The sequence below is a fragment of the Halichoerus grypus genome, chromosome X, assembly GCF_964656455.1.
Source record: "Halichoerus grypus chromosome X, mHalGry1.hap1.1, whole genome shotgun sequence".
In the NCBI taxonomy this organism is placed as follows: domain Eukaryota; kingdom Metazoa; phylum Chordata; class Mammalia; order Carnivora; family Phocidae; genus Halichoerus; species Halichoerus grypus.
In genome coordinates, this window is record NC_135727.1 from 67052426 (window position 1) to 67068253 (window position 15828).

General features: G+C 41.0%; 1 protein-coding gene across 1 annotated transcript; it reads left to right on the forward strand.

Annotated features, from left to right (window-relative positions):
- Positions 1-1889: 1889 nt before the first annotated feature.
- MAGEE2 (MAGE family member E2) lies at positions 1890-4208 on the forward strand. Its single transcript, XM_036118043.2, has one exon. It carries the CDS (start codon positions 2107-2109, stop codon positions 3676-3678), a length of 1572 nt encoding a protein of 523 aa, XP_035973936.1. The 5' UTR covers positions 1890-2106; the 3' UTR covers positions 3679-4208.
- Positions 4209-15828: the final 11620 nt, after the last annotated feature.

Consider the following 15828-nt stretch of genomic DNA (forward strand, 5'->3'; position numbering starts at 1 on the left):
CAATGTTGGTTTTTTGTTACTAGATGGAGGGTTAGTAGAAGTTTCACATCATGACAAAATGTGAGTTGGGTTTCAGGAAAATATATATCTGTTTTCTTTTGTGACTGGAGAATAAAAATCCTCTCTGAATCTACACCTTGGCAGCACCTGCCTGGACAAAGAACATGGTGCTCTCCTGGGGGAATGGAAAGACCAGACTGGGGGATCCTATCAGATCCAGTCTCAGTTACACCTTTTTTGCAGCTCAAAGTTGGTGCTGCTTTCCACAAGATTCTCCTAAGATACAATCAGCACACAAACCACACACATCTATCTTGTAAAACATGCATATTCATTTGTATAAACATTGTTCTCTGTAGCCCAGTTTGGCAAAATCCATGGTCCTGAACTGCCTGGTTTGCTACTGTAAGAGAGCATCTGAAATGTAGAAAATGTCAGAGGTAAGTGGCCTCCACATGTGAAGGTAGTGTTCTCTGAAGAAATTCCTGGGCACAGGCTAACTAAATGTAACAGTATTTATTACCATCAAGAACTTAAGGAAGGATTTCAATTGTGACTGCAGATGGCAACTTTATGTAATTTTTTTCTCCTTTCCCAATATTTAACCACATAACTTGATGGCTGAGAGCTAGGATTTAGCCCAATTATTTTGGTAGCACTCCCTGAAAATAAAGCAGCTGACCCCTCTTCCTGGTCAAAGTGCTTTGATTATGCTTCCTCAAACACATGACCAACCTCTAAATAACCAGGCCCTATTCTGGTGTTGCCATTCCCACCTTGTGGGGCCCCAACCAATTCTGTTATACTGCTAAATTAGAAAACAGGAAATCCAATTATTCCTGGCTCACCATCTGCATCCTCATTTCCCACCCATCCTAGTACACTTTGGCTCTAGCCACTTTGGGTAACCAGCTGTAATGCAAACTTATTTTGTACTTTCACATCTCTGGGTCTTTTCTGATGCTGATCCTTCAGCCTAGAATTCCCTTATAGATCCTTTCCATCCTATCCATCACTTAGAGCTCAATTCCTCCTTGAGGCATGTGCCCCAAGTAAGTAATTAATTGCTTACTTCCTTTGTGTTAATATCATATGTTAATTGACCCTACATTAGAGAAACTATTTCTATCTACTTTATATGAGTCATTTTAAATGAATAGGGTTAAACAAACTCTTTGAATGGCAGATGGTGTCAGAGAAAGTACTTACGCTTGAGACTCTGACAGACCTGGGTTCAAGTCCTGTTCTCTTTCATTTGTTGCTGCCTGACTTTGAACAAGTAAATTCATTTCTCTGACCCAGTTTTTTCATCTGTAAAATGAAGAACATTAAGAGTAGCTACCTCATAGCTAGCATTAAGTGTTTTAATATGGGGCAAGTGGAAATACCAGAAACTGCCTGGTACATAGTAAATGCTTGCTTCATAAGGGTTAGTTCTCATTATTATCACCATTATTTGAACCTACCCCAGAATGTAAACTCCATACAGGAAAAGATAATCATATGTTTGTCCTCTGATGTTCCCCTAGTACCCAGCACTGTGCCTGGCGTTTAGTATGTACTCAAAAAATGTCTGCTGAGTGTGTGGATAAATTAATGAATTTGTAAAATAATTCTCATTGTTAGCATCCTCCTCTTCCTCTTTGACTCTTCTATTATCTATTAACGTGGTGCTTTATACCTCACACAAAAACTATCAAGTAGAGGGTCACTGAACATCTCCCATCCCTTGTGCATTTTGCTTTACCTCCGTTTTTTGCCCCCTTTTTTGAATTCTCTGCTCTAACAAGTTTGAATTCAGCAGTAACCACTTCAGCCTAGCCCTGCTGGCAGAGGTAGTGCGCAGGAGTGGGGGGCTGTAAGTGGGGCGTGGCCACCATGTCGCAGAACCAGACTGCGCCTGCGTAGGCTGCGGCAAAGCTAAGCACTGAGAGGCTAGCGGTCATTGCTCACTGGTGTTTGGGTAGAAAGATCACTCCTCTCACCAGCTCTCACTCCTGATCCCGGGTCTCTGGCTTAGGACTTACGCCGAGGCGCCGACATTCCTACCATCCTCTCTCTGACAGATTGCTGACCTCCCGGTTCCTGCTCCTGACTCCTGGAACCATGTCTCTGGTAAGCCAGAATGCGCGCCGCGGAAGCACAGAGACCACTGCAGATTACAGCGACGGCCAGGGTGAGATGCAGGCTAGTAACGCCTCCGGGTCCCTGATCTCCATGCTAGTTCCCCAGGCCCTCCAGGGCCCTCATGCGCCAATCAACCCCCAGGGTGCCAGCGTTTCCCAGGCTGCGCAGGACCCGAACGACCTCGAGGTCCTAATCGAAGAGCAGTCCCAACGTTTGGGGGCGCTCAGGGTCCACGACCCTCTGGAAGACAGGTCGATTGCTTTGGTGAATTTCATGCGAATGAAAAGCCAAACCGAGGGTTCTATCCAGCAGGCAGAGATGCTGGAGTTTCTCAGAGAATACTCAGATCAGTTCCCTGAGATCCTCAGACGAGCCTCAGCCCACCTGGATCAGGTCTTTGGGTTGAACCTGAGGGTTCTTGATCCCCAGGCTGACATTTACAACCTAATCAGCAAACGGGGTTTCCAGACCACTGATCGGATAGCAGAATCCCTGGATGTGCCAAAGGCAGGTCTCCTGGCCTTGGTCCTAGGCCACATCCTCCTGAATGGTAACCGGGCAAGAGAGGCATCCATTTGGGACCTGCTGTTAAAGGTTGATTTGTTGGGTGATCCCCAGAGGATCAACAACCTTTTTGGGAACACAAGGAACCTGCTCATTACTGACTTTGTGCGCATGCGGTTCTTGGAGTACTGGCCAGTGTATGGCACTAATCCCCTCGAATTTGAGTTCTTGTGGGGCTCTAGAGCCCATAGGGAAATCACAAAGATGGAAGCCCTGAAGTTTGTGGCAGAGGCCCATGATGAAGAACCCTGGAGCTGGCCAGAAGAATATAACAAGGCCCTGGAAGCTGACAAAGCCAAAGAAAGAAGACAGGCTGCTGGCTTGGAATTCTGGTCAGAGGACACTATGAATGATAAGGCCAATGATTTGGTCCAGTTGGCCATTAATGTCACTGAGGAGTTGCTGCCTATACATCAGGATGAGCTACTGGCTCACACTGGCAAAGAATTTGAGGAAGTGTTCCCAAATATCCTCAGTCGAGCTACTCTAATCCTTGATCTGTTCTATGGGTTCTCTCTGATTGAGGTTGATACCAGTGAGCACATCTACCTCCTTGTCCAGCAACCGGAATCAGAAGAAGAGCAAATGATGCTAGACAGCCTGGGGAGACCCACTCAAGAATATGTGATGCCGATTTTGGGTTTGATCTTCCTGATGGGCAACCGTGTCAAAGAGGCCAACATCTGGAACATGCTTCGAAGATTTGGTGTGGATGTAGGAAGAAAGCATGCCATCACCTGCAAGCTTATGAGACAGCGCTACTTGGAATGCAGGCCACTGTCCTACTCTAACCCAGTTGAGTATGAGCTTCTGTGGGGTCCTCGAGCTCACCTGGAAACCACCAAAATGAAAGCCTTGGAGTATATGGCCAGGCTCTATAGAAAGCGACCACAGGACTGGCCAGAGCAATATAGGGAGGCTGTTGAAGATGAGGAAGCCAGAGCCAGATCTGAGGCAACTGCCATGTTCTTCTTTGGCCCCATGTGAAATCTAGGGAAATGTATCACTTTAGTTGTATGGCATCAGTTAAAGGGGCCCTGGGGAAATGGGCACTGGGGCCCCAAATCAGAAGTCAGTCGGGGCTGGGGTGGAAAGTACACATTGTGCTTGCTATTTGTGTTCTATTCCTAATAGTATTTCCTCCCTTATAATGTATCCTTGAATTAGGTTTGTGATCAATGTTTATAAATGAAATTGCTCATTTGCCATCCCTGTCTTATTTTAATATAAAAGCTCAGAGTGTTGTGTAAAATGTATTGGTAATACTTACATCTTTCTATGATGTGGAGAATATAAAGTTGTTCTTTAACTGTTTGAAATAATTAGTAAAATGGTGTGGTGCAAAAGTTAAGTAAAAATAGTAACAACACACACAACAAAAACAAACACAAAATCACTTATCTGTGGATGCCTTCTTTGTGTCTATTCTTGTGTAAGGAAAAAAAAAAGCTGGCCTTTACCTGTATTTGCTTTGCTCTTCCAAAATGTAGTGAAAAATAAAAGTATAATGAATTAGACCCCATGCTTAAGCACTCTTTTATTCAATAAATATTTATTAAGCACCTGCCATGCTCTGTGCTGGGAATATAAAGGTGAAGAAGATCCAGTTGAACCCTGGGCTTAAGGGGGAGGGGCCATGGAAGTAAACCAGAAATTGTTTTATGGCTGCTGCAAGATGTATAATAAGGATAAGCTTATGAGTGCTAGGAGAGGCCACAGGGGTAACTTCCAGCTAAACTGTAGGTGCTGGGATGGGACGGTGGAGAAGGTAATGGGGCACAAGAAGGGCTAGGGGAGGGGCAGGGGGTGTCAAGCAAAGGATTAGTGGGGGAGTGGACGAGGTGGTGGTAGGGAATAATGAGGTGGTATGGAGGGCTGAGGACAAGTTGTCTTTTAGTGACTTCTAAGACCTGAGGTTGGGGTGGGCGAGGGAGGGATTGTTTATGAAGTCAGGAGCAATATGTAAAACACCTTTGGCGGGATTCACAGACACTGTTCAGTTCAAAGGGAAAGTGGGAGAGGGAAGCCTGTGGCAGAGATAAGGAAGACCCATATTTTCGAGAGCGGGTCTTGGTAATCAATAATGGTTCTCCTGAAGGTAGCTGGTCTTGGATCTTTGGTCAGACCGAACAATCTACCTGGAGCTCTGCCCACCAACCTTTGCCCAGTGCAGTTTATTTCTGCACCTAAGCTGTTAAGGTGAGTGAGTATTTTGGCTCTCTTCATCCTGATCCTTCACGCAGCTTCTAACCCTGCTCACGGCTCTCCCTAAGCTTTCCCTAGAAAGCCTGCAAATAACAATTTCTATAAGGGAGCCCTGGCTCAGTAGTGGATGCTATAGGGAAAGTCACCTATGACGCAGGGGTGGGGGAAGTCCTACCATTGGTGTTGGTTTTATGTTTCCTCACCCCCTGGCACCCGTAAGCGTTCTGTCCCTTCATCCATTTAATCACTAAGGGTTACCCACAAACTGCCACCTCCTAACAAATGAGAGAAGATTCTCCTCACATTTTGGTCAGCCTCAGGAAGAGAATGGCACAACCATTTTGCCGGGGGAGGGGATGAGAAGAAGGGAGATATACCGTTTTTGGTCCCAAATCCCGCTGCCTGCAGAAGTCAAATTAGAGCTGCCTGCTTGAGAAAGCCATTGCGCATGCGCACTCCGCGGTTGCCCGGGAGATACAACCCCCACCTTGTCTCAGTGATCTCCCCTACCATAGCATTCCGGGAAAAACCGAACACTAAGGGCAGGATTTCCAGTAATGAGAAAATGCGTAGCTAGAGAGCCTGAGCTAAAGGGGTTCTGGAAAATGGGATGGGGGGTGGAGTTGTGAGGCAAGAGAGTATCTAACTCAAAATCTGGGATCTTGAAGTAGGGTCCTGCCTACGTGCTGAGAGCCTCTCTTTCTTTAGCCTCCTTGAACCTTTAATCTGTACATGCTTGTGGGGCGGGGGAGAGGGGCAAGCAGATTAACATGCCAAGTTTTTCTTGCTCTGATTTTTTGGATGGTGCAGTTTTGGGATCCTCGAGAACATCAGCTTTTCTGGGGGTACCAGTAGAGAGAAACTGAGGGGAAGGTGTAGTATCCACACTGACAATAGTGTAAACCTGCCAACTTCTTTAGTACTAAATTTGTGCTAGGTACTGTGCTGGGTTCTTCACCTCCTTTAGCTCTAATCTTTCCAACAGTTCTCCAAGAAGCATTTTAATAGCCTCATTTGACACTGTAGGAAACTGAGGCTTAAATAATATGCCCAAGGTCACACAGCCAGTCAATGAATGTTGGGATTGGAGTCTAAGGCTGCCTTTGGCTATGGTTCACCCTCATTCCAGTACACTACATCATAGGCCCCCTCCAGCTTGTGCTATGTTTTCACTCGAATTTATTGATTCTCAAGAAATCTAAGGAAGGGCTGCATGATATGATAGGAGGGGCAAGACGATAGCCGTCTGGAGGAGGATGAAACTGAGGCTGAAATTTTCCAGGCTCTTAACTTGTTCCATCACTCAGGCTCCATGAGAGCTGTCTAGGTGTATAAAGTGCATTTTTGTCTAATCTCCCTACTCTGTCCTATGAGTCTTCCCCAATTTGCCCTCTTCCTGCAGGCTTCCAGCCTTATCTGCTGGCTTTCACCCAGAGAAACTCAAACATCACCATTTCTGGACCTCTAGAAATGTTTGGCATTGTGTTTTGTAATCCTGAAAGAACAATGACCTGACAGAGTTCATGCTTTGCCAGGGGGAGCTCAGGATGCAAAAACAGAAGTGGGAAATAGCCCGTGTCAAAGATGCCACATGTAGTTTCTCATAAGTGACAAAGCTGAGACTTGTATGGAGCACATGCCCATGGTGAGGGAAAGGTTGTAGTCTCTCTGTGGCTACAGCCATTCCTTTGAAGGCTATGAGAGGTCTGGGTACTCTCCTTTTTACACACACCAAATAAGAATTAGCACCCCCTAGGATAAATGGTGATGGAAGTGGGTGTCTGGTAAACAAGACTTACAAAGGATGCTGCATGAATTGATTCAATGTACAATCACTGTTAAGCTTTTAAACACTGAACCAAATATCCTTTTTATCTGTGTGAATTAATTTGGAAAATGGTACAGTCTGAGTTCATTTGCAGACTCTTTGGGCCATCAATACCACAAGTATTGAACTTTTGGCCAAGTTAGGACTTGCAGAATTGGTGTTGGTTAGATATGGGCTCATAATCCTATATATACAATACCATTCAGATTCCCCTTTGATCCTTCCTGGAAAGAAAACTTTGAGAATACATTCGCTTTCAGTTGCTGAGGCCCAGGAGTGTCCTCTTCTGGAGAAGATGGGTGGTTAGGGAAGACTTTTCCTGCCTTCTTTCTGTCAGTTTCTGTACACACATTTAAGCCATCACAAATGAGCATTACAATTCAAGGAAAAACTGAGCTGGACTGGCACATGTGGACTTCAAGGCAATTCTCCCAGCCCTAGGATTGCTGCCCATAGACCCTCTGATACCAGCAATCTAGACCAGCCTGTAAGTACCCTTTAGGTTCAGACAAGGACCTCACAGTCTCCTCCTACCTTTCTAGTGGGGATTTCCAGACAGTGAGATTTCTCACTCTACATAGTTTCTTTTCCCCCTCAATGAGTACTTGGCAATGTCTTAAGGAATTCTCTGCAGACATGGTTTGAGGCTAGTTGTAAAGAAAGCTGGAAAAGAATTATCAGAGTGGGCCCTAGCTCTCTCAGACATTTCTGTTCTAGGCCTCATATGAATACAATAAGCATATGATAAGGAGGGGGCAGTATATCAGAATGATTATGAACCCTGGATCTGGACAATGATGGCTCTCTCACTTCCTGGCTGTGTGTGACCTTGGGCAAGTTAATCAACATCCCTATCTAAACTACTTAAAGCTATTTTCAAGAAATTGACAGAAAAGCCCAGGGTCACACACTTACTTACTATTTGATGATGTCAGAACTATAACCCAGGTCAATTGTATCTTAGTCTAGTGATATTTCAATTCCTCACACTGCTTTTAAGACTACTTGTCAACACCTTGGTAGGTGAGTTCAAATGAATACAGATTTCTTAGAATTACTAGTATTTGGGTTTTTTTAAATAATTATTTCAGATGAATATTAGCCCCAGGTAGTTATGAATTATAAAGTTTAGCTGCATTAATAACATATTCTTTGCAAACACCCATCCACAAGACACTTTTCTAGGGGCTTCTGTGTGATCTCTTTAAACAGGTCTCAGTGACTATTAGGAATCACCTGCTTTACATGCCACTGAGGGAGTCCCAAACAGTGAGGATTACTTCTCAGATAAAAGGGCAGGGTTAGAGGTGCCTGGGTGGCTCAGTTGGTTAAGTGTCTGCCTTCAGCTCAGGTCATGATCCCAGGGTCCTGGAATGGAGCCCCATATCGGGCTCCCTGCTAAGCAAGGAGCCTGCTTCTCCCTCTCCCTCTGCTGCTCCCCCTGCTTGTGCTCTTTGTTTCTCTCTCTCTCTCAAATAAATAAAATCTTTTTTTTTTTTTTTTAAAAAGGCAGGGTTAGGAAGGGAGTTGGGAGCTCAATCCTAATGTCTGAGCAGCCTTATTTCTTATTTTATTTCTTATTTTTTATTTGAGTATTTGATATGCAATGTTACATTAGTTTCAGGTATAGAACTTAGTAATTTGACAAGTTTATACATTATACTATGTTCACCACAAGTGTAGCTACCATCTGTCTTGTTACATCCCTATTACAATATCATTGACCATATTCCTTAGGTTGTGCCTTTTACTCCCATGACTTACTCATTCCATAACTGGAGGCTTGTATCTTCTTCATCCAATTTGTCCAACCCCTCCCTCTTTCCACTCTAGCAACCATCAGTTTGTTCTCTGTATTTATAGGTGTGATTCTGCTTTTTGTTTGTTTATTCATTTTTTTGAGATTCCACTTGTGAGTAGTATCTGCCTTTCTCAGTATGACTTACTTCACTTAGCATGATACCCTTTAGGTCCATCCATGTTGTCTCAAATGGCACAATATCATCCTTTTAATGGCTATGTAATATTTCATTATATATATATATTCTTTATACCTTCCTCTACTGATGGGCACTTAGGTTACTTCCATATCTTGGCTGTTGTAAACAATGCTGCAATAAACATAGGAGTACATATGTCTTTTCGAATTAGTGTTTTTGTTTTCTTTGGGTAAATACCCAGTAGTGAAATTATTAGATCATACAGTATTTCTATTTTTATTAACCTATATGTATTATTTGTTTCAGAGGTACAGGTCTGTGATTCAATAGTCTGACACAATTCACAGCACTCACCATAGCACATACCCTCCCAGGGTCCATCACCCAGCCCCCCCATCCCTCCCACCCCCCTCCACTCCAACAACCCTCAGTTTGTTTCCTGAGATTAAGAGTCTCTTACGGTGGGGCACCTGGGTGGCTCAGTCGTTAAGTGGCTGCCTTCAGCTCAGGTCATGATCCCAGAGTCCTGGGATCGAGCCCCACATCGGGCTCCCTGCTCAGCGGGAAGCCTGCTTCTCCCTCTCCCACTCCCCCTGCTTGTGTTCCTGCTCTCGCTGTCTCTGTCTCTGTCAAATAAATAAATAAAATCTTTAAAAAAAAAAAAGAGTCTCTTACGGTTTGTCTTTTTAATTTTTTGACAAATCTCCATATTGTTTTCCACAGCGGCTATACTAATTTACATTTCTACCAATAGTGCACAAGGGTTCATTTTTCTCCACATCCTCACCAACACTTGTTATTTCTTGTCACTTTGATTTTAGCCATTCTTACTGTTGTAAGGTGATATGTAACTGTGGTTTTGATTTGCATCTCCCTGATGATGAGTGATGTTGAGCATCTTTTCAAGTGTCTGTTGGCCATTTGTCTTCTATGGAAAAATGTCTATTCAGTTTCTCTGCCCACTTTTTAATCGGCTTGTTTGTTTCTTTAGGTGTTGATAAGTTCTTTATGTATTTTGGATATTAACACCTTATTGGATAAATCATTTGCAAATATCTTCTCCCATTCAGTAGGTTGTCTTTTTGTTTAGTTGATGATTTCCTTCATTGTGAAAGTTTTTTTTAAATTTTGATGTAGTCCCAATAATTTATTTCTGCTTTTGTTTCCCTTGCCTTAGGAGACATATCTAGAAAAATGTTTCTATGGCCAATGTCAGAGAAATTACTGCCTGTGCTCTCTTCTAAGATTTTTATGGTTTCAGGTCTCATGCTTAGGTCTTTAGTTCATTTTGAGTTTATTTTTGTGGATGGTGTTAGAAAGTGGTCCAGTTTCATTCTTTTACATGTAGCTGTCCAGTTTTCCCAGCACCATTCATTGAAGAGACTATCTTTTCCCCATTGTATATTCTTGCCTCCTTTGTCATAGATTGATTGACCATATAATCATGGGTTTATTTCTGGGTTCCCTATTCTATTCTATTGACCTGTAGTCTATTTTTGTGCCAGTAGCATACTGTTTTGATTACTACAGCTTTGTATATCTTGAAATCTGGAATTGTGATACCTCCACTTTGTTCTTTCTCAGGATTACTTTGACTATTTAGGGTCTTCTGTGGTTCCATACAAATTTTAGGATTATTTGTTATAATTTTGTGAAAATGCTGTTGGTATTTTGATAGGGATTGCATTGAATCTGTAGATTGCTTTGGGTAATGTGGACATTTTAACAATATTAATTCTTCCAACCCATGAGCATGGAATATCTTTCCATTTGTTTGTGTCATCTTTAATTTATTTCATCAGTGTTTTATAGTGTTCAGAGTACAGGTCTTGCACCTCTTAGGTATCTTATATTCTTTTGTGGTGAAATTGTAAATGGTGTTGTTTTTAAAATTTTTTTTCTTTCTGAGCAGCCTTATTTCAAACTGCCTTTCTCCTTAGAGCATTTGGTTTGGCATGGGCTGGCCAGGGTAGGGTCTCTGTCCTCTGAACGTCCACTTGCCTCAAAATACATAAGAGAAGTAGCATGGAGAAAAGGAAAACACAAGAATGGTCATTGCTTCTGAAGCTGCCCTCTGTTCTCAAGCCTTTAACCTGCTTGGACCACAGCTCAGACAAACTTCCCCACCAGTGAGAGTGGTGGCAACAGGGTGCCTTGGGATGGCCCCAGTGTGGTTTGGTTTTGTTCTGCAAGACAAAAAGGATTGTTGTTCTAGAAGATGTTCATTATTCCAGACAGTGAGGGAGACCCCCTGAGATCCAGCTGTAGAGAACTACTTGCACACAGGACTGCTCTCCTTTCTCTGGATTGGGGGATGGGAGGAGTGCAAGACCTAGGATGGAAGAAATAAGGAGAGGGAGTTTTGGCACAACTGCTAAACTTTTATATCATGTCTCCTCACACAACTATGGGCATGGACATGTTCATAGTTCCTAACAGGATAGGCCAGTAGACAGACATGCTGAGTGAACAGAAGTAAAAGACCAGCTATGACAGGGAACAAACTGGCCCTTGAGATCAATGGCAGCACCCAAGCCTCTTGTTTGCATGGCCTTCACTGCCAAACCTACCCACAAGGAGTCAGACCCAGTTCAGCCCAAACCAAAAGCTGTCCTGGCCTCTGAGATTCATCTACACTGAAGGAGTCCTTGGAAGTCAGGCTTGTTAAAAGGCCACTTGCCCAGTTCAGTTTATTATTTTTATTTTTAAATATTTTATTTATTTATTAAAGAGAGAGAGAGCACAAGCGGGGGGAGAGGGGGCAGAGGGAAAGGGAGGACCAGACTCCCCACCAAGCAGGGAGCCTGATGCGTGGCTTGATCCCAGGACCCTGAGATCATGATCTGAGCCAAAGGCAGAGGCTTAACTGACTGAGCCACCCAGGTGCCCCTGCCCAGTTCAGTTTAACAAGCAATTGCTGAACTCCTGTTATATGCTGGCCTAGTTATAGTAGACACTGGGGCACAGAGATGAATCAAATGTGGCCCACACCTTATCTATATTCTAATTCTCTATTCAGCTTTGAGTCTGTACAACTATATAACTAATCTATTAAGGTTTTATTCCAATGCATAACTTTTTCATTTCTAGAATTTCTAATTGTTTCTTTTTCAAATAAACCTTACTTTTTTCAAAATAAGGATGCTGTTCTTTTCTTATGGATTCCAGTCCCTTTTTCATCTCCTTAAACATTTTAATCAGTTTTATTTTAAAATCTTCTAATATTTGACTACTATTTTTTTTTTCATTAATTCTGCCATTTGTTGGGTTTGCTCAGTATCTAATGGTGGTGAGTTTTCTTTTTTTAAGTTTTTTTTTTTTAGGATTTTATTTATTTATTTGACAGGGAGAGAGAGAGCGAGCACAAGCAGGGGGAGCGGCAGGCAGAGGGAGAAGCAGGCTGCTTGCTGAGCAGGGAGCCCGATGTGGGACTCGATCTGGCCCTGGGATCATGACCTGAGCCGAAGGCAGACACTTAATGACTGAGCCACCCAGGCGTCCTGGTGGTGAGTTTTCATATGTGCTTTATAACTCATGTCTGTGTGCTAATCTTTAGTAGGCATTACCTTCTAAGAGACTCTCAGGCTGTCTCTGCTGCCAATCTCTCCCACTTGGGGAGAAAGGACGAAGTTACACGCAGTCTGGTACAGCTGTTCCACTGCAGTCCTTCAAGCACAGACACAATATCTTTCTGAGCTTGGAGGCTCTTTGAGTATCCTCTGAAGAGAATACCTCCTGCTCCATGGAAGTCTTCTCCTATACATGTCTTTAAGATATTTATCCAAATCTTTGCTGCCTTTTATGATTCAGTGCTCTTATAATTTACTCCTTTTATAAATCTTTAGTGTCATTCCAATGGGATTTGGGAAAGAAAGGGAAAAGAGAGATGTAATTCTTGACCATCTTGACCAGAACACAGCATTTATTTTAATAGGTAAAAGTTGAAGTCAACTTAAATTCTCACAGCATATACTTTAGTTTTACTTTTTTTTTTTTAATTTTATTATGTTAGTCACCATACAATACATCATTAGTTTTTGATGTGGTGATCCACGATCCATTGTTTTTGTATAACACCCAGTGCTCCATGCAGTATGTGCCCTCCTTAATACCCACCACCGGGCTAACCCATCCCCCCACTCCCCCCCTTAAACCCCCAGTTTGTTTCTCAGAGTCCATAGTCTCTCATGGTTCATCTCTAGCTCTGATGCCCCCCCCTTCATTTTTCCCTTCCTTCTCCCAATGTCCTCCATGCTATTCCTTATGTTCCACAAATAAGTGAAACCATATAATTGACTTTCTCTGCTTGACTTATTTCACTTAGCATAATCTCCTCCAGTCCCATCCATGTTGATGTAAAAGTTGAGTATTCATCCTTTCTGATGGCTGAGTAATATTCCATTGTATATATGGACCACATCTTCTTTATCCATTCATCTGTTGAAGGGTATCTCGGCTCTTTCCACAGTTTGGCTATTGCGGACATTACTGCTATGAACATTGGGGTGCATATAGCCCTTCTTTTCACTAGTTAATAGAATTAGGGTCCCTCCTTTCAATGGAACAGTATAAAATATTTGGGAATGATGGAGTAGAAGACTATTAAAGAATGACAAATGATATTCCATACATATTGTTAACTACAAAATGAAAGCTATGAAATAATATAGAGTCAATATTGTCTTTATGTGCAAATATTGGAAACATATTTTTTAAAATTATGAATAGTGATGTGGTAGACAAAATAACAGTCCCTCAAAGATGTCCATGTCATGATCCCTGAAACTAGTGAATTAGTTACTTTACATGGCAAAAGGGACTTTTCAGATATGATTGGATTAAGGATGTTGAGATAGGGAGATTAGAGATTATCCTGGATTATCCAGATGGACCCAATGTAATCACAATAGTCTTTATAAAAGGGTGGCAGGAAGATCAGAATTAGTGGTAGGGGGTGTGACAAAGGAAGCAAGAGATTGAAGTGACGTGAGGAAAAGGTCATGAACCAAGATATGCAGACAGCCTCTAGAAGCTGAAAAATGCAAGGAAATGGATTCTCCCCTCAGAGCCTTGAGAAAGAATTAACCTTGTTGAGACCTTGACTTCAGTCCAGTGAGACTAATTTTGGGCTTCTAACCTCCAGAATTATAAAATAATACTACTACCAAGTTTGTAGTAATTTGTTACAGAAGCAATAGGAAATTAATACAAGTGTTTACCATAAGGTAGAGAAATTTAGAGTAATTTAAATTTCTACTTTGCTTGAAAAAAATTAACATTTGAATAAATAAGATACAATGTTTAAAGCAGCTGAATCTGTCAATAACAATAAGACTCTGGTTGTCAGCTTATGACCGTAGAAAATAAAAGTATTGTAATATCCATGGTAGGAGAATGCAGAAGGAAAAAAAATGCATGTACTTACATGTCTCTAGAAATATAAATTAGTAGTGGGTTATATAATTTTCTTAAAAATTTTTAAGAAATGATTATGTCATAGTATATTGTAGTTCCATTTTTAAGAATGAATTTCGAGAAACTATTTTTGGATGTGAATTTATATTTGGCTTGGAGGATTATTTCAGACTTATCTAAATGAGGAAAAATGCCAACTAAAACCAACTAAAAACACCAACTAAATCTTCAATAAAATTGATTGGTAAGGGAAATAAAAGTCTGTTTATGTAATAGAATGGCATACAGACATTAGAAATGATGATATACAGTAATGGTTAATGGCAAGCAAATTACTTTAGGAGACAATATTAACAGTATAACTTAATTTCTATGGAATGAAAAAGGACTATTTCTCCAGCCACATTTTAATTTTATTCATCTTTGGTTAGTAGTTTTGCAGGTACTATTTTTGCATATATTATAATACACATTTCTTAATTTTCCACAGTGAAATTACATTTGTTCTAATGAATTGAAGAAAACACCAAAGGCATACTGTGATGACCTCTTTCTTTTTTAAAGTGAAAAAAATAATTTTAATGCTTGAATGTGGGTTGAGTTGAGTTGAGAAAATCTCTTATGCTGTGTGTAGGAGCACAGATAAAAAAAAGCTCCTTTATGGAGAGTCTTTTGGCAGCAAAATAACACTTTTGAAGGTTTTCTCAGGAAATAATCCAGCAGATAAATATAGATTTGGCTATATGGAGTCCATAAAAATATTGATTGAACAGGCTAAAACTTGATTTAAAACCAAAAATTAGTTACAGAAAATGGGATTTTTTTCATTAAATTGAATGGAATCCTGTCACTGAACAGGAAGAAACAGAAAAAATATTTCAAGGCACATAAATGTTGAAGATGTGTCATTTTATCATAAAAAGCAAATATTTGGTAAGGTTGTACTTTTGTAAACATAGGCATATAAACATAAAATTTATACAATGAAATAGAATATTCTCAAATTAAGCTTTTTTCGCATCTATGTTACATGGAATTCTGGTTATTTTTATATCTTCTTATATCATTGTTTATTATTTATGTACAACAAAATACTGGTTCATGTATAACAATATTTTTTAAAGCCTGAACAAAACAATAAGAACCAAATAGTTTTAGTCAATTTTGTGAGCACAGGCCCAATGTAATTAAAGACACACATTGGAGGCATTCATTTGGGCACTGTATCATGGGACCCTATATTAGAGCAACTTCAATGAAAGCCATTTGGCAACATTTCATTCAAAGCTCTGAAATACACAAGCACTTAAGTGTCACTTAATCTCATGAAATCTTTGTCTCATAATTAATTTTGGCTATCAGCACAGATTTAAATACAAGGATGTTCTATTCACCACCACTTATTTAAAATGACAATCTGAATCATACCGAATACTCAACAATAATAGAAAGGGTTGAGAAAGTAGGATTTGTTCATGAGAATTTAAGGTATTACAAACATTGCAAATGATGTCCTAGAAGAATATTTGAAAATGTGGGAAATTGCAAAATGTAGTTTTTAAACATTTTGTTTTGAAATAATTACCAATTCACAAGAAGTTGCAAAGGTAGTTCAGAGAGATTCTGTGTACACTGTACCCAATACTTTCCCATGATTACTGCTATATAGTACAATATCAAAACCAGGAAACTGACAATGATATAATGTATGTGTATAGTTCTATGTCATTTTACACATGTAACCACCAC